Source organism: Harmonia axyridis, chromosome 1, assembly GCF_914767665.1.
Source record: "Harmonia axyridis chromosome 1, icHarAxyr1.1, whole genome shotgun sequence".
Lineage (NCBI taxonomy): Eukaryota > Metazoa > Arthropoda > Insecta > Coleoptera > Coccinellidae > Harmonia > Harmonia axyridis.
Window position 1 is genome coordinate 58192793 of NC_059501.1, and position 24067 is coordinate 58216859.

General features: G+C 33.1%; 1 protein-coding gene across 2 annotated transcripts in view; it reads right to left on the reverse strand.

Moving 5' to 3' along the window:
- The window catches only part of LOC123670604 (RNA-binding protein fusilli), a 104808-nt gene extending 101399 nt beyond the window's left edge, over nucleotides 1-3409 (reverse strand). The window contains exon 1 of one of the 2 annotated variants that reach the window (XM_045604116.1): nucleotides 2540-3408. In XM_045604116.1, coding sequence (XP_045460072.1) covers nucleotides 2540-2689 — 150 coding nt within the window. In that variant the 5' untranslated portion in view covers nucleotides 2690-3408. Of the gene's footprint in view, nucleotides 1-2539 lie in introns of both variants that reach the window. The other variant, XM_045604115.1, reaches the window with a different exon arrangement.
- Between the last annotated feature and the right edge of the window lie 20658 nt (nucleotides 3410-24067).

Here is a 24067-nt window from a genome sequence, read left to right on the forward strand (position 1 = left end):
ATAAGTGAAATTACTAATTGACGACGTGGTATAATCGTTTTGGTGTTTCGATCCCTGCCATATTGTGATCATTTCCATACTAACATTTTTGGACGTTCGCCAAAAAATAAAAGTCAAGCTAAGTGAAATGTCATTGAATTATCAAAATGCAGTGCTATGGTTATAGTTATTGAAATTATTCGTTATATAATCGTAACGAATACCACTCGAGCATAGACTATATATTTCGATTATACGAACTTCTTCACACGACGTGCGCTCTCGTGATGTTTCGCGAACTACGTCTCGTGAATCGGTGTATAATCGAATTTCGTATACCAATTATTCGAAACCTACAAGATTTCTGCAAAGATAGTCGATGGATTTCGCGTGCACCATCGATTTTGATCGAAACAACAACAAATTTTTTGACAAATTTACAGGAATTTATTGCGAATTACTGTTTTTTGAGTAATCAGGCAGATGTGGTGGTTTAATGATCATTAAACCACCACATCTGCCTGATTACTCAAAAAACAGTAATTCGCAATAACTTCCTGTAAATTTGTCAAAAAATTTTCGTTGGCGTGTTTTACTCTCGGTTTAGCTACAAAATTTCTACTTTGAAGGTGATACTGTACCCACAGTCGAATGAAAAATGCATATTTTCATAGTTTTTTCGACACATTAATTCCACTCCATTACATATTCTTGTATTTATTTGAAGACTTGAACCGTTTTGCAAGAAACCGTTTTGTCCCATCCAGCAATTTAGAAACTTTCAGAATAATGTAGATGCTTTCTAGAAATTGAACTTTAACGATTCATTTCTCGGAACTATTCAACATTTTTCTATGGTCCATGACTTCATCCTGTCAAAAGCTACTTCGGTCTACAAGGAATTCCAAAATGACTAAGACTACTTATATTGAGTTCGTACTTAAAACCTGAAGAATTTTGTAGTGACTCTGTCTACTACAATTTTATGAATATTTGTGACGTTCAGAAGGCGTGACAATTACTTTTCGATTATAAATTTCATTAATCATATTTTCATTAGTTACCTACTGTTTACTTTGTAGAAAAACTGTTATTATCATTTTTTTCATCCATCATCATCGATAATTTATATATAACTGATATAAGTTATATAGATATAAATTATCGATGATGATGGATGAAAAAACCTTCTTCTATCATCTATTCAAAAAATTTTCGAATTAAAGCAAAAAATAAATAAAAAGATTCATTAGGTATCAAGTCATGCTTATTGCCATATCGTTTTTTTTTTTACAGTTTTCACTGATTTTACAATGTCATATCAAACTTGCACAAGCAACCCGGACAATATCTAAATGCAATTCTGTAGTGTTGCCAACTAAATGTAGGTTAAAAGATACTCTTGTCATATAACAGTACTTCAGTAACTAACAAGAAATAATTCACCAAGGGTACCCACAGAAATGACAAAGAATTTTACTCCATTAACTGTACTATGAAGAAAAAGAGAAAGGCATTGGTAAGGTATCCAGCAACAAGTATCAATTTGTATGTATTCTTCAATTGTTCCGATAAAAACGTTGATATTTCGATAAAGATAAATATTGAAGTCTTCATAGCATAACAAAATTTGTGTGTATAGTTGGAGACAGTGAAACGAAACTAATGTGGGTGTTATCAACAGAAATTTTTATTCAGTTTACCTACATGTTTACCGAAGTAGGACGGACACAAACAGTTCAAAAAAAGTTCACTTATCATTTAATTAGATTTCAATTTTATATTACCCATATCGATATTATATTTGACTTGGTTAATACAATTAATGACAAATTATAATGAATTTCCCGAAACTTGTGAAATTTTCTAATGCATTTGGTGAACATAAATCAAGGAATAAACAGATAAAATATTAAATAGTTAATTTTTTCAGTTTTTTTTTAGTTGAAATAATTGAAATAATCATTAATGAATCGTCCGAATTCTTGACTTATTAAAGTATTATTATACCCAAATCATTCCAAAAATAATTTCTGAAAAAACGTATTATGATTTTCGAATACTTCGTATGAAATTTTTAAGTTTCACATTTTCTCATGTTTCTAGAAATTGTAAGAGAATCTATTTCTGGTTTATATTTCACTATTTTTTGTTCAAAATACTTGACATCAATAATCAATACAGTGATCCAACGATTAATTTATCTTTCAAAATATAATCTTGTTTATTCAAACAAGGACGCGAAAAAGAATAAGAAGGAGGAAGAAGACGCGAAAAAGAATATAAAGAAGTGTGTTTTATATGTATGTAATAGGTATATTTCGATTTTCTCACACAAAATTGACACTTCACGATCAGGCTTTTGTGTGAAAACTAATATAGACAATTCAAATATTTCGGTTTATCAAGTTACAGGTGTTATTATTGATTCGAAAATACTCTTTTCCAGCTCTCCCCGGTTTTGTCAAATTGATGAGAAATCGATAATTTCGCAACTAAAGGTAGTTCAAAGTATCTATAGTTCGTACAACAACACAAGAGTAATATGTTTCGTACTAACCTTATTTTGTACATGATCGATGATTACATAGATCAGTAAGACAATCTCCTGTTCGTCAGATCCCATAAGAGGTCCCTGAAGACCGGCTGTAGCCGCATACAGAACACAGACATGATGTGGCCCGATCATATTTAATGATTCAATACTCATTTATCCACAAAATACACTTCAAAATGTCATCTTCAAGTTTACGAAAAGTTTTAACAATGTTGCCACGTGATCCACCTGTTGTATCCAGGTAAAAATCGCAGATTTAACAATAATTTGAGTTATTTAGATTTCTTCTTATCGTCTTGGCTTAAAGAATCGAGTAATCTTATCTTCCTATAGAAGATATAATCACAGATTTTATTTGTAGTGTTTACTTAACCTATAGTTTTCTTGAAATTTGTTGCTTCCAAAAAATACTTTTTATCACAATTGAAAGTTCAAACCATAAAGTTCTGTCAATTCTTATAGAGTATTTGATAAGTGCCTCGAATAGCTCAGTCTGACCGAAGTATTTCGTATTATGTTAGTTTCAATTGTTTGTTTATATATTGTTGTTTGTCAATATATTCTTTTTCGACACACACACAGATAGTTTTCAACACAAACACAACACAGATTCACATTCACATAGTCCAGGTTTTCCCAATTTATCATATAGTCGATCTAATGCATTCAACAGGTAGCAACGTATTAATTGAAAACCACAGTACGCGAAACTTCGTTTCCATATATGCAATAACCGTCTATGTTCTTTATATAAACGTAATGACGATATCTCACAGCCTTCTCTTCGGTTTTTCGAAACGCGTATGTTTTGTGTGGAATTTAGTTGTCTACAGGTATCTCTGTAGGCTGTTTTCCTGTGCAAGGGACCGCGTAGACTGGTTCTACCTGAGAGAGGTGAGCCAATCGCTGAGAAGGGTACACGTACTTGAAAAGGTGATCATAAACTCGACGATTTGTGCGATGATTTGAATGAACGGCGCACAGGTAAATAACAAAATTCTGAGTTTGATTGATGTGGTCTTTTAAGTGAGATCATTATCAAGTGACAAGGTTTTGGAAATAAGGGCATTATTTCAATTGTTTTAGCAATTCGTTAAACGTCAATTACTGAATAATCTCAATATTTCATTCATTTTGTGATGATGCGTTATGTTCAATGAGAAACTGTTGCTATCTGATAAGTTTGATCAATTTTGTATGGAAATAATATTATTGAAATGTCCCAAAACTCATCTTCGCATAATTTTTGTTGAATGTTTCCGAGAATTATATATAAAATTTCTCTGATAGAACAGATAGTAATATTTATTTAAATAAAACTTGTGAGAAATTTCGTTGATAAATTAGAGCTTTCACCTTCAGCTTTCAGAAAATATTGTCTCAAAAATTGCAAATAAATTTAAATAGGGCATTGAAGATATCAGATCATCACCTCATAAAAGATGATATAGAAAACAATCAAATTGATGATTTTGATGTTACTAATCCTGTCATGAACTTTCTGAGCAGCCATTAAATGTTTTGAAAATTCTCAATAAAGAATGGAAAGTAAATGAAAAAAAAAAATAAACAACCATTGATTTTACTAATTAGAATAGATATGGCGGCTCAGGGAGATATTGTGAATATAAAGATGTGAAGTAATATTAGATCAGGGTCCTATTGCACCTAACTACTTTGCCTTAACTTTTCACTTGGCACTTTTTAATTCTGTTTTTTGAGAAACGTGTTTCATTTGAAAAATAAAGTTTTATTGAAGTAAGTTCCTGGTGTTATTACGATTTGTATGATTTGTTGAATTTAAGAAGGATGACAATATCGTTGTTAAAAAGAAATGAGAAAATTTGGTGGCAAAAGTTTGTTGATATCAGCTATAGTATTTGATTATGTTTTGAAGTTGAAGAATTATCTTTTGAAAACATTCAAAAGACTAGCCACTACTCATTATATTATCATTCAAAAGAAATAATAATTTGAATTTCATTAAATGAAACAACTTTCTAGAGTCTAGAGGTACTAAACTTCACTCAAAGGAACTCAAAAAAACGATGAATCACAACAGGTGCTGAAAATATTTTCTGTTTTTTTGAGTAGGTACATGAACATTTTGTACATTTCAAATCAAAAGATATAGTCATTCCTTATTATGTGCGTTATTCTTCAACCGTCTGGACTCTCATAGCCTACTTAAAAACAAAGATTTCCGACAAAATATTTTGAAATCTTTGTCGAAAAAATAACTTAACAAATCTAAAATAACGACTCACTTCCATTCTGCATTTCAAAATTCTGTTGGAGGAAGTAAATGTATTGGTCTAGTAGGTATATTGTAGTGTGTACCATCCTTTAGTCAAGGTAACTGTACTGAATCCACACGTTATTCTATTCCACTCCATCGTTATATAATTAAACAAGTTGGTGACTAGGATTGCCGCATGGTGCTGCTTCTTTTTCTTGGTAGCCATTCTATGGTCATTCACTGGGGACATTATCAAAGCCGGGGAATTTTTCTGAAGCCTGTTGGTAATTTTCAAGCGGTGTTGATTGTATGGTGAACATTCAAATGGACAAAGACGTCACTAGAGGAGTGTACTGTTCCAAGTACACGTTATTGCTTGTTTATCGGAGGAATCTTACAGTTCATTATGAAAACAAATAGGTACATTTTTGAATTGAAAATAATAATCCTTTTCGATGGCCTTATTTAATAGGGTGACACTTTGGTGAAATGCTTATAGGAAAAAAATCTATTTTATTACATCACTAGTTTTGAAGCAACGATTGTACATTATAAATAGAATTCATACAGGTAGGTAATACCAGAAATTAGAAATTGGAGGCACTAATAACAAATTGGATAGCTAATATAATAAATTTATTTTCGCCTTGCTTCTTTACTTTCAATAATAATGGCAATTTTGAATGTGGAACTTTTGGAAATGTAACTAAGCAACATTTACAGTTTGTGATGTCTTTATCATTATAATCGTTATTTATATTATAACGATTTGATTTGGACAGTAAAGCACTGTTTTTATTATCCATCTTTTTAAATCAAATTTCAGGAATTAGCATAACTGAAAAGATAATAATAATAATAATACGAGAAAACAACAACCGATTAAGAAATTGCTGAGAAACTGACTTGGACATGCGCAACGTGAATTTAAAAGATATAATGGTAGGTTTATGCACCATTCCTAAGAACTAAGGAATAAGACTAAAACTAAGAACTAAGAATTGAATGATAACAAATCAACACATCAACAAATCAATGAGGGGGTATATATTATATTACCTTACATAACATATATTCATCATCAAAGTTTACAAATACATGAATTAAACAAAAAGTACTCCCTCAAATTGAACTATCGATTTATATGAGGGACTAATGACATGAATAAACAAAAACCTAAGGACCAAGAACTAACACTATGACTAGAAAATTGGACAACTTTTAGAGCTGATTTATGCACCATTCCTAAGGACTAATTGTGGGTTTATGCACCATTTCTAAGGATTGAGATCTACTAACTAAGAACTAAACCTAAGAATTCAGTGGCATTTATGCACTCTCCAATAAGTTCTTAGTTAAGGCATGCGCACATGCTCGAACTACTTTCTATTTATTCTATACTTTGATGTTTGATATTGATATTGATTGTGAAAAAATTAAATTTAATTTTTTCAGATACACCTAATACTTTTCATCGATAAACACGAATAACGGAACATAAAATTATAGAAACTGCCACTCGTAAGTATTGAAATTCTATGCGACGCACGCGCACTTCTATATTTTACCTAAGCCCTTAGTTCTTAGTTAACAGTTGGCCTGCTAGTGTTAGTTCTTAGTTCTCAGGAAACGTGCATAAACGACCTCATTGATTTGTTTGCGTTCAATTCTTAGGTCTTAGTTCTTAGGTTTAGTCTTAGTTCTTAGGACTGGTGCATAAATCCACCATTAGTTAAAAGTTGGTCTACTAGTGCTAGTGTTAGTTCTTAGGAATGGTGCATAAACACACCATAAAAACTTAGCTTTTAGTTAAAATAATGTCCTCTCAAAAATGATTAATAATATAATAATAATGAGGTTTATTCATGGTAAAAAAATATCGATACCATGAACCTTAGGTAACATTTTTAGAGCTCCGACAACTTTTAAGACAGTTCAATTTTTCCATAATCACTCCAATCGCAGAAATGAACCGATAACGTTAACAGACACAAGCTCTCAGTGAGAGTGATTATGTAAAAAACAAGGAATTCTAATTCCTATTTTTTACATAATCTCTCTTTCTCTCTAACGTTATCGGTTCATTTCTGCGATTGAATTGAATATGGAAACATTAAATTGTCTTAAAAGTTGACTAAGTAAATTTCTAAATTCACTTAGGGTAACTGAGGGTGAACAAAAAAATTGATTTATAAAAAAGAAACTTTTCGTTCTAATTTTTTGTATTTCAGTGCGGGTATGAGTGTTTTTTGAATGACTTATGAGAGTGTAAAATTCTTTCGAATGTGCAATGAAAATACGAATTTTATGAACAAAATACAAAAAAAAATTTCGCATAACTGTGGATGTGAATTTCCATCGTCTGAAATTCTTTGAAAATAAATACTTCCAATACATCTTGACGTGGTTTCAGTCCCGATAAGTTATCGCTTTCAAACGTGTGTTGTCTTGATACAAATGAGTCCAAAATAACTGAACACTTCACTTTTACATACATGATATCCATAATGTTCTCAATACTTCCAATACAATTTCACAGTATCCATTGGTCTTTCTGTGTCGTTACTTAAGAAACGGTTTGTTGACATGCCGCGTGTTTGACTGTGTTTGCTCGTAATTGCTTCAATTTCAAGTGATTTCAAAGAAAATGGATGTTGATTAAGATAGTTGTAGCGATACCCCTTTAGATACATCTGACAAGAAAATGCAATAGTATCTACCTAATATTTTACCGGCCACGAAAAGTCCATCTACTTTCAAACAAATTAAAATATCAACAGGGCCGTTGCGTCGCTAGATGATAAGCATCAGGGTAGGCGGTAGGGCGGCAAAATTCTGGGGCGGCATTTCAAGCTTGATCAACAAAAGGCACAGGTGAAGAAAATCAAATTACCGAATAATAATGGTCAGGCTTTAACTCGTACGGCTCCCAATTTCCTTGTTTCTGAATCATTTCCATGAGTTTCAGGCGTTTTGAAATGGCTTGTTGCGTGACTCCCAATGATCTTGCCAATTCTTGTTCCGAGTCTTGATGAGCTAATGCTTCCAATTCTGCATCTTCGAAAACCTTCTCTCTTTCACCGCCATGCCGGACTTCGACGTCAAAATCGCCGTTCTTGAAGCGTTGAAATCACTCTTGACACGTTCTTCCACTAATAGCAGCCTCACCATAGGTATTCAAGAGCATTCGATGAGCCTCAGCCGGAGATTTCTTCATATTAAAGCATGAAATTAAAACCTCTTGCAAATGACGAGAATTTGGCTCGTCAGCTGCAATGTTCAATCGAGAATAACTTTATCATTCAGACAAAAATCGATTAATATTTCGGTGGCTTTATGTTTACATTAGGTACCTAAGCTTATTGAAGGACATCTACGATCTATTTATTTCGACTACCATTTACCGTTACAGCGGAAGCAAAGTTTTCACCAAATATTATGTCAGAAACATTAATTCAGAAACAAGGACAAATTTAACATGAAAAACTATCAAAGGTGGCGCATTATGCATTATGCTGATAAATATCTCAGATGACGCGTTATCCCCCACATAGTACTTTTTTTCGAGTTATTGACGCTAAAATTCATGAACTGATCCGGCTTGTCCTATTTCACCTTCTTGATGTTCAGAAATTATTGTTATTTTCAATTCTTCAATCAGAATGTTGTTTTAGAGCAATACAAAATATTAAAGAAACGATATAATTTTCATCATATTAGTCTAAAGAAATATTTGAAGGAGTAAACTTCTTTCAGGGCGCCAAATTGAGTCTCTGCCTTGGGCGGAAATCTGGCAAGCGACGGCTCTGAATATCTTATAAAATTGTGGAATCAACTCTTCAAGAAATATATAACGTTTCTGATTAGCAGCAACGTGGAACATCCTCGGGAATTTATTGTCTAATAAATGAAATTGTTTATGATGAATAATCAATTAATACTTGACTCTAGTGAAAATAAATCCTTCAAAAAGTAATATTACATGTTTATTTAGTGAATTATTTTGGCAGTGATAGAAGTAAACATCTACGCATCAAAAAAGATGCAGAAATATCGTTTTTTTCATAGGTGTACAATATAGTTATTTTGTATAGTGTGGAAAGAAATACTTTTCCGCAAAAGACTGCAGTCAAGCTGTCGAGTGCGGAAAAGGCACTTTCCACATGAGAAAGGAACAATATTTTTCCTACTAGCGTAAATGAATCACCGGAGAGTTTTCGTCTTGATACCGACATTAGCAATTCCAATCGTTCGGAGCATAGGGACATAGCAGAATTTCATGTTCCTACTTCCTAATGTGAAATTTTTTGAATCGGTATTTTTTATAATCAGTAAATTTTCTTTCTGTTCAACATCATTTAATTTTAAATTTGTTAATTAATTACGACGACAAGCTCCTGCCAATCCAGAAATGGTAACAATTTTCATAAATAAATATATATTATCGGGTGTCTCAGAAATGTAGTCATTGTTTAGTGAATACTTCAGCTTTCTTTGGTTTGAATTCTGTATTTGTTTTTTTTTTTAAATATAGAGTTAATTTTAGGAATTCAGGCCGTTTCTTATTTTCATCACACTCTTGAGCATTGAATATTTCGACTACAATGACATGCCAAAATTTTATGATTCATGCGGCTCTTCGAATTTACGTGCGGAAAAAACTCATGCTATTCACTTTTCGCATGATATGCGTGCGGAAAGTGAATAGCAAGGCTTTCTTTCCGTACGAATTTGGAAAAGTACTACTTTTCAAACGTTAATGCGTGTGGAAAGTAATGTTTTCGGAACGCAAGTGGGAAAAAATAGTTTTTCATTTTAATCAAACTCGCTCTTGCGTATGGATGAAATTCCAATTGCAATTTGGGTGAAATGTATGTAAAATACATGGATCCATATTTCGAAAAGTCATCCTGCAGGCCCTGCAGCCAAAGTTGGTATTAATGCATTGAATTATTAATGCTCACTTGGTGTGGTTCCCTATTTATGACTGTCATCTGTCGCGATTGGAGCGTGTTCATAGGAGATTTTTTAAATACGTGTTTTTCAAGAGAACAGGGCGGTATCCTGAGCGTGGTGCAGACCTTTCTGATGTTATGGAGGAGTTTGAGGTTATCCTCGTTACTTGATAGACATGAAGAACAATGTGCCAGGTTTGGCCGTGGATTGTTAGCCAACAGGATAGATTCAAAACAATAATAAATTGGGTATAAAGTCACTTAAGGATCTTATTAAGTTCTTTATTAAACTTGGCCTAGCTTTCGGTCATTTACATGGCCATCTTCAGCGCACTGGAAACAATTTTTTTTACAATACCCAAAAATATATATAAATCTCATTAGTTATCTAAATCTGGACTTACAATTAATCTGAACCTAACAATGCAAAATTAGGCAGAACCATAAAAATGAGAGTCACCTTTAAACAAAACTTCCTAGTCATATAATTAAAATCTCAAAAATGTCAAAAATGGTAAAATTCACAATTCAATTATCTTAAGATAGATATCTGTAAAACACATGGCAACAAGAACGTAAACAATCGGAAACTATGAAAATTAACACCGACAACAATTAAAACTACTAAAATTTCAGTCGACCACAACAGCCTTGTGTTAGCTATACTATTATGATAAATTATACTAAAATTATCTTCATTTTATTTCTAATATTAATCACTTATTTTATCTTATATAATTATTTTTGTTCATTATAAGGTCAACCACATTACAATAGATGGCGCTAACACTCTCTGACTCTGTGACTAGATTTAACGAAGTATTAAAGTATTTAATCTCCAAAGACTCAATAAATAAGCGTTCAAACTTATTATCTACCGTTCTTAATATCGTAGCGTCCTCAAAATTCATGCGGTGACCCGTCTCAAATGTGTGCGTAGACAGACCAGTCGATGACTTCAAATTCTGACAATCTCTCTGGTGTTCTTTCAATCTAGTTTTAAAGTTTCTCCCAGTCTGTCCGATATAAGACCTCTCACAAACTCCACAATCAATTTTATAAACTATGTTATTCCTGTTCAATTTGTTAGTTCTGTCTTTTATTTTAGTAAACACCAGTGAAGCCAAAGTATGAGGCACCCTTTTAACCACTTTTATATTATTTTGTGTTGGTGAGGAACCCTTAATAACAACCGAACAGATTTTATTGGTTAAATTGCGGATATATGGTAGCACAAATATTCTGATGTTATTACCAGAGTCAGGAGTAACAACATCATCAACCACCGGATCTGGAGTCCCAAGTCTGGCTTCCAATCTACTGGGAGTATTAAACAGTAATTTGTTAAGCAATCTAACAGGATAAGAATTATCCAAAAGTAAACTTTTCAACTTATTGAGGTTAGGGCGTATCAACATGTTCTTGCAACTTATAGGATAGATTCACCATATCTTCTATCCAAGATGTCTTTCAATGTACCGAGACTAGCAGCGAGGCCGACACCAGTTTTCTATTTGCCTACGGCTCGGACTAATATTTCTGAACGATCTCCAGTTAACCGTGTTTGTAAAAGTGCTGATAAACTAAGAATTAATGTTTTTGGTTGAGTTTCGGAAAGTAAATTTTCAAGTGGGTAATGCATCATGTTGATGTGTTGAATTATTTTTTTGTATTCTGCACTGTATTGTATATTATTTTCACCCTGTAATTGGGATATTCCTGTTGGGTAATAAATAAATGTTATTATTATTAATCCAATCTACATGTTTTTTAGTGAAACGGTATAGTTCACTGCATCCTACACATCCGAAATCTTCATCCTCCACATTGTCATCCTTGACCCGCAAATGGATATCCCGCGATGAGTCATATTCGGTATCACTGGTAGACTTTTTCCGTTTCTTAGGATTCCTCCTTTCGGCAGAAATTTTAGGAATGTCTTCTCTTTTGGACTTTTTTTAGCTCTGCCTCCACTTTTCGCTGACTCTATTGAATGTTTGGTCATTTTCTGTTCCTCAGGCTTCCAATGTTTAAAGGAGAATTCAACACCTCAACAAATGCTCTGGAACTCTTCCTTGCGGTTCCAACTTTAAGCATGGTATCGGCGAAATATCATCTAATAGTTTTTCAGGGGTTATCGGTTAGTGTTTTATTGCCATTGTTGAAAGCAGACCTATGTTAAAGAGGAATGCAGGTTCTCTTGGGAAGTTTTCGCATGTTGCTCAGTGTTGGTGAATATTTTCTGTGCTCAACTCCCTGTTTATAATTTTCATCTACAGTTTCCTCATCTGCGAAGGGATTCGGAGTACTCTACCAGTGGGAACAACCTAGTTGAGGTGAAGTTCTGAACTACGTATATTGTTTTTCTATTGATCTGGAACTCGAAGCATTTTGGCCCACATTTCGAATGTGGAATGGTGGAATCTAAATGTGAAATGATGCACAAAAAATTACGTATTGGCAATACCCACATAGATTCGATGAAAATAAACACTTTACCAATAGCAGAAGAAGGCATTCACCGAATCTTCCATACAGAAAACAAAAAATATTTCACGGGTCAGGGTTTGGGAAGCAACACCTCCAAACACATGAATTGAATAAAAATTTTCAAGCATCACAAACAGTTTCATACTAGTTTTCAGAAGAGAGCAGAGACCGCCAATAAAACTGATTTTATACTTTTAGTATATTCAGATATTCCGACTTACAGACACATGTGTGTACCGGTATAAGAAATATAAAAACCAACCATTTTACCCAATTCCCATCACCCTGAGTTACCTGCCCTAAGTGAACTTTTAGAATGATCAGCACCGTGTCTTGAAAAAAATACGAAGCTCCGACGTGAAGTCATTCGAGATCTGAACCTATTCTGAAGTTGTTGTGTTTTCGGACGGCCAGGCCACCAGACGTGCAAAATGGTATTTGAGGAATGATTTACACGGGATATTGGTAATCCATATCCCAAATTTGAGCTTCCTTTCTATGATATCAAGTACCGAAGTGACGAATGTTTTATTGAAGCTATGTTTTGCACAAAAAAATAAAGTAAATCAATCAATTACTCGAAAACCGCTAGAGATCGAAACAATGAAATTAATACATAAATAACAAAAGGCTACGGCAAACCGAAAAAAGTAATAATATACACGGCGTTCTCATTGCAATATCGAATTTGTAAGTATTTTATGATATAAGCGGCAACACGGCAGCGCTGAAAATATTTCAGATCGAAAGAGCAGTGGTTCCTACCCAAGAAATTTCAATAAAATCGTACCTTCTGTTCTCCGTGAAAGTCTTCTGCATCAATCCCGACCTAGCCATTTGAATTAATTTTTGGCTAAAATTCAGATTTTCTGAGTAAAATAATAGTACCTATAGATGACTAATACTAATGAAAAGTTTCTTAATAAATAGATAATTATTGGTTATACTTTATAAACTGTCCAGAAACCATTACCTCAATTTGCCTGATTTTGCATGATAATATCCAGGAAATATAGTGACATTTTAATAGACCAAATTTATAGAGTGGTAAAATTAAGGTAGGTATGTATCTATACTTGACATAATCATTAACTTCATTAATTGTTTTCCATGAAAATGGAAACTATTTAGGTATTTACTTATGTAATTGATATAGTTTGTGGGAGATAACAAGTTGAAATTTTAGGTACCATTTTAAACGAAAAATAATATTGATCCTTATTCAATCATGAGTAAAATTATAGGTATGATTTAGAATGAAAACACTAGTGCACTAGTGCACAGAGCCGTCACTAACCAAACTGTCACCCTAGGCGAATACCCAATTTGCCGCCCTAACAGAAGTTAAAGTAGAATGCTAAAAATTAATATTGGATAATAGGGGTCCAAGGCACGATCTAGCGTTTCTGCCGACCCTTGCAGGTTTGGAGTTTTGTACTAATTTTCTCATAAAAAGTATTTTAGGAAAGAAAAAATTTCCGAGAAGCGAGAATAAAAACTCTATAAAGGTTTCTCTAATGATGGGTAAAGTTTTTTTGCATGTATTCCTTCAAAATAATATCAAAATCAGTTTATTTCTAAATTCTGCATGAACTTTTTATGGTTCTGATAAGATAAAGCGATAAGCTTAAAATTGTATCATCATTTTATATCCAAATGGTAAATGGTTGAATCTTTCGTCCGTATTTACTGTAATATTAATTTTTTTTTCTATATTCTTCTGAAATATCTCTGATTTTGGTGACGTGATGAAGAGCTTAACCCCGATCATAACCCCTTACCGCGTACTGTGCCAAATTTGGAACATGTTCCTTTCAACATTATTTTCTAACAAATAAATCGGTTCAAAAGCGTAAACGCATTCTGTTCCATATTCGGCACGCTCGCTTCTCGCTGTTCATACACTTTTACCGCCATTTGACGCTCATTTTGTGAATTCGGTCAATTCTAGTGTGCTTACCCCGAGGCTTACCCCTGTTACGACAAGAAGTTTTGGTGATCGAAAAAAAAAACTTGAAAAATAGGAATTTAGTGAAACGAAAAATATTAGTTATACGGTATATTTTTCTATTTCTTAGATATGGTGTGCTGCAATAGTTGGATATTGTGGAGGAGAATATTAATAGCCAAAAATCTATTGGCTGAATTCAAAATTATTATTCTGGATTCAAATTTGAATCGAATACTCAGATGATTTAGGAAACATTGAATGTAATAAGCAATGGAAGCGCTCACCTGATGTCTAATGAATAAATGATGAAATATATGACTTGAATTCAGGTTTCAGATTTTTCTGCTGAGTTTCGACTTCATAGAACGCTCAAACATTTCGTGCTTTCTTCTTTGATATGATTGAATAAAACAACCGAAAGATACGGATAAACTATTTTTAATTCAAATAGACATTCTTGATGCAAAGATGAAGATTAGCGAATTTTTTTAAAAACATCATTATAAAATATTTGATTCATTTTTCCAGGAATGCATATTTCTCGGAAAAAGTAGATAATGCCACCCTCCAATATTTGCCGCCTCTCTAGAGTGTATCCTGCGGTTTCAAGTTCTTCTGCTCAGTTTAGACTGTAGGTATAAAAAGCTTGAATATTTTTTTCCTATAAGATAATCAAGTAAAACAATCGGATGACGAGGATGAACCATTACTTCAAATTCGAATACGCCCACATCCAACATTAGTTATATTGATATAAAAAATGTCATATTCATTAATTATTTATTAATATAATGGAATAGGATCTGAAATAAAAAAAAATTTTTTTGAGAAAGAAGTTGTAAATGGTGAAATGGAATTGGTTCTCAAAAATTTTGAAATTCTATTCTGAAGAATCAACATTCCTATTGGAGGATTGAAAATAAAAATGATCCAAAAGCCGCCCCAAGTGGCAATAAAATTCGACAACGTTCAGCAAAGCGAACGTCGACAAGCCTGTTGAGTGCATGTGTTTTTTTAGCGTTAATAACTCATATGATTTCCGTGTCATTTGGATATTTATGAGTATAATACATAATGCGGTAGCTTTGATGGTTTTCTGATGTTAATTAAATTAATCGGTATTTCTTTCTGTTGTTGCTGACCAAATTAAATCTTATTCGGTACTTTTAATATACATTTTTTTATCAAGATTGAAATGCCACCCTCCAATTTTGGCGTTCTTGGCAAACCGACTACCCTACCTCCCACCTAGCGACGACCATGCGAGTGTATATGAAAATGAAAATTTCGAACATCGAAATTCCATGATTATATAGTTTCAGAGAAGTCATGAATAGGTTTTTTTTTTATAAGATATTAATTGATGGGTACAACATTTAATACAGGTAGGTAGGTATATACCTAAGGTGACCGTTAATTTTTTGACTCAAAATGAGACATCTGTTTATTTGAATCGAATCAGTAGCGGCGTATACAGGGATTGATATTGGGGGTTAGTAGAATTTTTGTCTGGAATGATCTGAATTCAAGATAATAAAACAATAAGACTAACCGAAAGCTGGAGAAAAAGCAAATGAGTGATAGAGAAAGCTACATACAGTCTATTTCGAATGACAATTTGAATAAAAAAAAACTTTGGACATGCATGGGAGATATAGGAGCTAAGCCAAATAATAAATATAAAATTCCTCCAAATCTAAAAGATCCTAATGAAATATGTTCTTTTTTTTCCAATGTATGTAAGGGTGGGCGAAATAACAACAAGATCATCAAGGCCTATCAAAATCATTCTTTTAAGTTCACCATGATCGATTCAGTCGAACTATCTAAAACTATTCGGGAAATAAAAAGCACGGCACGTGGCATTGATAATACATATATCAATCTCCATGTTGAAATTTTGTACACCAGTCATTGACAAATACCTCGTTCATGTAATCAACTCATGTATCGAAAAATCTAAATTTCCTAGCGCCTGGAAAACTTCTCTAACTATCCCAGTTCCAAAAATTAGCAATCCGACCTCTCTCAAAGATTTGAGGCCAATAAGTTTACTCTGTACATTATCAAAAATCTTCGAAAGAATAATTTTTCAACAACTTATTCGTTATATCAAAGATAATGACTTATTGATGAAAATAACAATGAGTACAATATTTAGTACAATATCCAAACGAATAATATCAACATATGATATTAATTATATATCTGGTTTGGATATTGTACTAAATATTGTACTCATTGTTATTTTCATCAATTATATCCAAATAACAGCCGTTTTATTTTGTTAATGACTTATTACCTGAAAAACAATCTGGTTTTAGAAGATCTCATAGTTCAGGTACAGCTTTGGCAGATGTAGTAGGGGATATAATATCTTTGAGGGACAAGGGTTTTGCGGTGGCTCTTGTACTTCTAGACTTCAGCAAAGCTTTCGATACTATTGATCATCAACTACTGTTAGCGAAACTAAAATATTATGGTCTGGAAGTGAGCGCGACTGAAAGAAAACAGATAGTGAAGGTGGATGATGAGCTCTCTGACCGGTTTGATATAAGAGCTGGAGTTCCACAGGGCTCAATACTGGGACCTCTTTTATTTATATTGTATACAGCAGACATTTTCAATACTGTGGAATACTCCCGATTACATTGCTTTGCCGACGATACTCAAATTTATTTAGCTTTCAAGCCAATCAACTACTTGAATGCAATGGCTAAGATGAACGCTGATTTACAGAAAATCTTGAACTGGTCTAGAGAGCATAATTTGGAACTTAATTCTTCTAAGTGTAAATACATGATATTTGGTCCATCAAATTCCCTCAATCTGCTCAATAATTCCTTGAGAATTTGCGTGGGCGACGAAGAACTTGAAAGAGTTGATAATAGTAGGAATTTGGGAGTGATAAATAGATAAAAAATTGAAACCACCACCTAAGGGATCATGATAATCTTCACCTGCCAAAATATAGCACAACGCTATTTAGAAAATCATTTGTATACAATGCTGTAAAGTTTTATAATAGATTGCCCCTTGATTACAAAAATCTTCCTGTAGCCAGGTTCCGAACTAAAGTCAAATACTTTCTGATGTGTAATAATAGGATCAATAATGGTTAATATTGTTTAATGTGTTATATGACTTGTGTTGATTCTGTTATTTTGTCCAAATTCTATGATAAGTATTAACATATCTTAGTCACACCTGTATTGTACATTATGAAAATGGATTTTGGTTGTTTTTTAAGTTTTGGAAAATTTATTGTGTATTTTCTATCACTTCAGGGATTAAGTTGAATAGCTTGCTAGACTTCGCCCTGCTGTGATAATGATCTGCAAATAAAGACCAGCTATCTATGTAACGAATGAAAAAAAAAATCACGCGGTTTCCGAAAACGGGACAATTTTGCGTCCCGTAGTTCAGTATCGAGACACCGGGATAAGTAATCGAAAAAAGGGACAGTCCCGTACAAAACGGGACTTCCGGTCACATTATAGATACCTCAATATATATACACCCATACACCTATCTATTAATATCAACCATTTTATCATATAAGTAATGATGATAGAATAAGAAAAACCCTTGGTACCAACATTCGATTCATTTCGATTCGAAACGGTTCGAATCGTAACCACATACTAGTCAGATTTTTTTGTTTCCAGGTTGTCAGTAATGTCAAATTATCATGTCTTCCTCATCAAGTCAGCATACAAACATTATTCATCTTATCACTTGACGTTATGCCACTATTAATTTACCAGTCTTCCGTTCTTTATTGACTCGGGAAGGCTTCAACGCTTACCATATGTTTTTCAAACATCTCGAATCTTTTGATTCATAAAAATTTGATGATATATAAGATTGAACATCAACTTCGTTCTATCAGATTGTTGAGATAGAGCGAAGAAGGTATGCAAGAATAACTTAATGGCAAATACTTCTTGGGAAAATCTAATGGAGTTCTACAATTCTTCATTTGAGTCGATTAAGTATAGTATAAGTCATTTCCGAGAATATAAACTCTATAAAGTGTTCTCTGACGATGAGTAAGGTTTTTTGCGTGTTTTCCTTCAAAATAATATCATTCACTTCATTTCTAAGTTCTGCAAGAACTTTAAATGCGATAAGCATAAAATTTTGCACGAAGCTTTATATTATTATTCAATATCTAAATGAAACACTTTTACTTGGTAGGATCTTTCATCACTATTCACTGTTATATTAATTTTTCCTATATTCTTCTTGAATAATCTTGGTTTTGGTGACGAGATCGAGATTAACCCCTCACCGCGTACTGTGCCAAATTTGAAACATGTCTCTTTAAACATTTTTTCCTTACACATGACTTGGTTCAAAAGCGTAAACGCATTCTGTTCCATATTCGGCACGCTCGCTTCTCGGCGTTCAGACACTTTTGCCGCCATCTGTCGCTAATTTTGTGATTTAGGTCAATTTTAGTGTACCCACTGGCTTACAATGATTACGACGTATTGTTCGCAAAGTTTTGGTCGTCCGAAAAACCTTGACCTTGAAAACCTTTAGTGTAACAAAAAATATTCATTATATGGTAGGTGTTTCATATTTCGATTCTTGTGAAGAAATACCTTCCACCTTCTTCTTTCTTCTCTTGAAAATCACTTGTGCCATATTTGGAACAATTCGCATTAAAAGCTAGGCTATCTGTTAAATCAGAAAATTGTACTTGAAAATATTTTTCTATTTCCTAGATATGGTGTGCTGCAATAGTTGGAACTGGTGGAGGAGAATATTATTAGCCAAAAATCTAGTGGCTTTCTACTATAGGCTGAATTCAAACTTAGGTGAGAAGAAATTCTAACAGAATCTAACGCCTAAGAAGCGCGGTCGACCAAGCGCTTCAGCCACAACTGAATTTGAAAAAAAATTAGTTTTTTTTTGTAACAGATACCTGCCACAAAAATACGATGCGATAATATAGGATATTTCCTGAATGGCAGGAAGATCGCTAGAGATGTAAATATCCCCAGTGCAAAGCAAAGTCACAAGTTTCGTGTGAAAAAATGTGATGTCTTTTATTTCACTGTCTTAGGTACAACATATTCCTAATGAATTGATTTGAATAAGGAGAATGTTTTAGTTCCCATTAACGAGAGTTGTGCCATATTTGGTACAATCTTTGATAATACTAAGAATTCTTTAAACAATTCATGGTAACGTATCTACATACACAACAAATAAAAAAATCTCATTTTTACGGAAACTTGGTTGGATTTCACTCACTAACAAACTTAGCCGTGACGTTCGAGATCCAAACCTACCTGAAAAGGTTTTTCCGTCGACAGTTATCGTGTTTACAGTTGAACGCACGAACGATCAGAATTGATTCGTAAGGATTCGTCAACAGTGTTTCGAACCCTATCGTTTACTCGAAGAAACTTGAATTCCGCCGAAAGTAGTTACGACCCAGTACGAAGATGCTTACCAAATTCTATCAACATCAGTCTAGAAGAACGCGCGATGTGGAAAACTTGGGAATTTCATATCTTCAACGCGAATCCTATATACTGGACCATACTACAGCTAAAAAGGTGGTGTTTATAACAACTTTGATTAAAATCGGATAAGAATTGTAAAAATTAGAGCTGTTATTGATAACTATCCCATCAATTTTTATAATTGAATTTGTTAGGTATTTGATTATTTGGGATGATTGTTTACCAAAAACTTTTTATTGTGATTTTTATCACAGTCACAATAATAAAATTGTTTCGGGTAGAACCCTTTTTCAATAATAATAATAAATCACAAACATTATACAATAAAAGAACAAACAAACACATAGAAATCCATTACCACTACGAGTATTGTAATAAATATCAAGTCCTTATTTGTTCCGAATGTCGAGAGAGTCAGCCTTAACTTAAAGTATCACCTTATTGAATATAAGTGTCAAAGTATCAAGGGAGTATCAAATGTTCAAGACTGTGGTTTCTTCTTTTTTTCTAATGTGTATTATTTTTTGTTTTTTGTTCGGTTCCTTCATGTTTGTTCTATCATTAATTGAAATCTGATTCTGTTTAATGTAAGGAATGTAAGGAATTCTCTGGCATTTTTTCTCCGAATTGAAAGTTTATTATTATTTATCCAATTTCGAAGAAACGAAAATGTTAGATAAAGAAAAATATAAAAATCAGAGAATTCTTCGAAATGGTTTATATTAAACAAAATCATAATTCGATCAATGATAGAAATAATCAATATTCAAATTCATCAATATTATTCAATACTCATATAAAAAAAAATAAATAACACACATTCATTAACGACAGGCAATATCGGTTTAAATAACTGAACAAAAACACTTGGATCCTATTATTACTTCTTTTAACTTCTTAGTGAAATTCACACTCAAAAACAACAAACAATAAATGTTTTTGGTGATCGCACCGAAGGCTTTTCTTTTGAGAGAACAATTTGCAAGGCGAGCGCTACCTTTATATATTGGAAGAATTAATCTAACCTTAATTTATTGACATCGTTGAGTATGACAATCACTATTTTGGAACCACGTCTGTTTTCTAGCAAGATCTCATCTCTATCTCTGTCTCATAACTCTGGTGTCGAAAAATTTTTGGACATGAAATTCCCCAACCTGTGAAATGGTCGAAGGAGTACTAATGGCCAACTTAATCTCCAGAACTGTTTTCTATCGACTTTTTTTTGTGGGGTCACTTGAAAGAGTAATTGTATGCAACAGAATGCCCTTTTCAGAAGACTTGCACCAGCGAATTGTCGACGAATGTAGCAGAATTGTCTCCGAAATCTCCAGAATGTTGGCAGGGAGAAATTTGAGTTTTTATTAGATTAGAGTATTCAGGACATTTTTCACGTTTTTTTAACAATTTCACCCACCTGCTTTGTCAGATCTTAAAAAAATATTTCATTGTCATATCGAGGAGGAGAAACAATTTTCAACAACGACCAACCCACTTTTCCTTTCGAATTGAAAGGGTTGATGTAAACACCGAGAGAAAAAATATGATGATGGTTTTTATGTCGAAAATTTACGCATCAAAAACAAAATGGTCGACTCCAAGAAATTTTTCAAAATCTTGATTTTTATACCCTCAGAGGTATAAATATGAAGATCTTTTCACCAAATCAGTATAAAATATTTTTCGAGGCATTTTACGAATTAACCCAAACTGTTCATTACTTGTGTTAAGTCGTTTGTTTCATAATTTAGTTTTGCATAGTTGCGTTAACTTGAGGAATAAGTATGATCGAAGTGATCCCGTTTGGATAATACCATTTGCAGCATGCCAATTTTCTACATATTAGCAACTTCTTCTCATAGAGAACAAATGACCTATATTTACAATAATTTGTAAATTTATCCAACTGTTCTTGAATAATTCGCTATTATTGGAGGCGAAGCTGGTACTTCAACATTCAGGCATGCAGAAACGTGATATTATATTGACAAGCAATAACATTGAGGAAGAACGTTGAGAAATATGCACGAATATTCTTCACTCTTCATATCATTGACATAACCTACTTTTATTACCCCTTAAAATTTTTATATGACGATTGAGGAGCAAAAGTATTCAAAAATATATAAGTATATTCCAGCGAATGAAAGATGTACATGACGAAACAATACTTTTCACAAACTATAAGTGCCAAGACTAAACAAGAGATTTTTAAAATTATCATTGAGATATATGTTTCAAAACGCATAAGGTTTTTTAAGAAGAATTTTGTAGAAAGATATACCCAATATTACCATGATAAAAGCTACTACCGATTTGATGTTATGCTTGTTTGTCCACATATATAGCGTAATCATTTCAAGCTTCGAGCCGAATTTCTCATTGACAAGTAATCAGAGCAATAGAAAATTCATGCAGAATATATCCCATAGAAATTAAATATATGAAACTATATTCAACTTCTATTTCGATGAATAAACAATTTAATTTAATTCTAATTGAATTTATTCTCTCTATAACCCCCGGCATGGAGAATAAAAAATGCTTACGGTAACACGGAGCAAATGGGATGACTCATTCAAAGCTTGAAAAAGCCAATTCTCAGGCTGATGAAGATTTGGAAGAAGAAGTAGAAGAAGAAGAAATGATGAATTTATGTTAGAATCCTTGAAGTGCGAAACTATTCCAAACCCAGTTACACCAACAGAAATCAATGAAGACATCAGGAAATTGGGAACCAAGAAACATCCGAGGAAAGAAAACCAATTTAGCTAACGGAGTGATGAGAAGAGAATACTATCCAAAAAGATGGAAAATAGACGAAGTTGTCGTGTTCAATGAGCCAGGAACTACTTGGAAAAAGTTGAGAGTGTCATTACAAGAAGACTAAATAATGGAACAGAAACCCTAAATCTGATACCACCCAAGCAATTTGGATTCAGGAGAGAACATTCTATAGAATATCAACTGTTGAGGTTTACTGAATATGTTATTTTATGAACCAAAAAGCCACTGGATTAGTGCAATTAGATGTTAAGAGGATATTCGATCGAGTATAGCACAAAGGAATAATCTTACACTACCAAAACCTGCAAGATAACAAGAAACTTCCTGAAAGTCATTCGCAATTTATTGTACAATTTTATACATTGGTACATGGTTGACATCTCAAATTTGCTTGTGTTAGGTTAGGAATCGATTCCTTGTACCATAACTATGAAAACAGGACAATCTGGCAAAACTCTGTTCATTTTCCGTAGCATAAAGAAGGATTTTATAAATATAAATACATGGAAGTGAAATATTTCATGCCTTATGAACAATGGTCTACAGGACGATCTCACCCCCAAATTTTGAATAGAGAAGATGGGGTGAGTGATACCTCATTTGAAAGGTATTTTTATACTGATTTCAGCACAGTAATTGTTTTTTCATGTTATGCATTAGTTCCCGAAATATTCTTAACTAAGTATTTGAAAATGAAATGGTGTTTTCATGGCACTTGTAGTGTTTTGTGAAAAATCGACATTTTGAGCTTCAAAACAACCATGACTGTGGCTTCATTCCTAACTAACTAACGCATGGATATTTCGAGAACTAATGCATAAAATGAAAAAACAATTACTGTGCTGAAATCAGTATAAAAATACTTTTAAATTGAGTTATCACTCACCCCATCTTCCCTATTCAAAAATTGGGGGTGGGGGTTGTAGCAGCAAGGGTTGAAGCGCTATGCGTCCGTAACCTACATCTTAAGTTGTCCCCCTCGAAACAGAAATCGACCTGTCCGAGCATTTCTATCGAAAAACTTTATTTCGTCTGTAATCTCGTCTGTTTCGTTTTCAAATGGCCACCCTGTATAAAAGACTGATAATAAAGCGTCGAGTGGAAGCGTACTCGTAAGTCTATTGATAGCGTAGTAGGAAGCAGAGATTTTTTTACTGAGATATTCGATATGGTCATAAGCGTCAAACTACCTTTTTTCAATATTTTTTTTCTCCAAAAAGTGTAAATAGCAGGAAATGATTCTCATAGAATATAATATGCAATGCTTCTCATTCAACTCAAGTTTTTAATTGAGCTTTCTCTTCTAGAACTATTACAAAGGATTATGCTACCAAAACAGAATTTTATGCAGAAATGCTCATGAATTTCGTGTCTGATATGAATATCTAAAATAATTCAAATATATATTCAAAGCAGATTTTTGAAGGAGATAACGACGAAATCCTGTCAATGGCCGAAAAACAGATAGAATATTCAAATATTTCTTGACAATTAATGTTCAAGCCTTTTATTGGCCTCTTACGTCAAACACCGATAAAATGTCATCGATTATTGTTATTAATTCAACCAAATATTTGTTGATGAAACCTCGGTGTATTTATTTTCAGGTCAACATTCACAAGTGGTTGA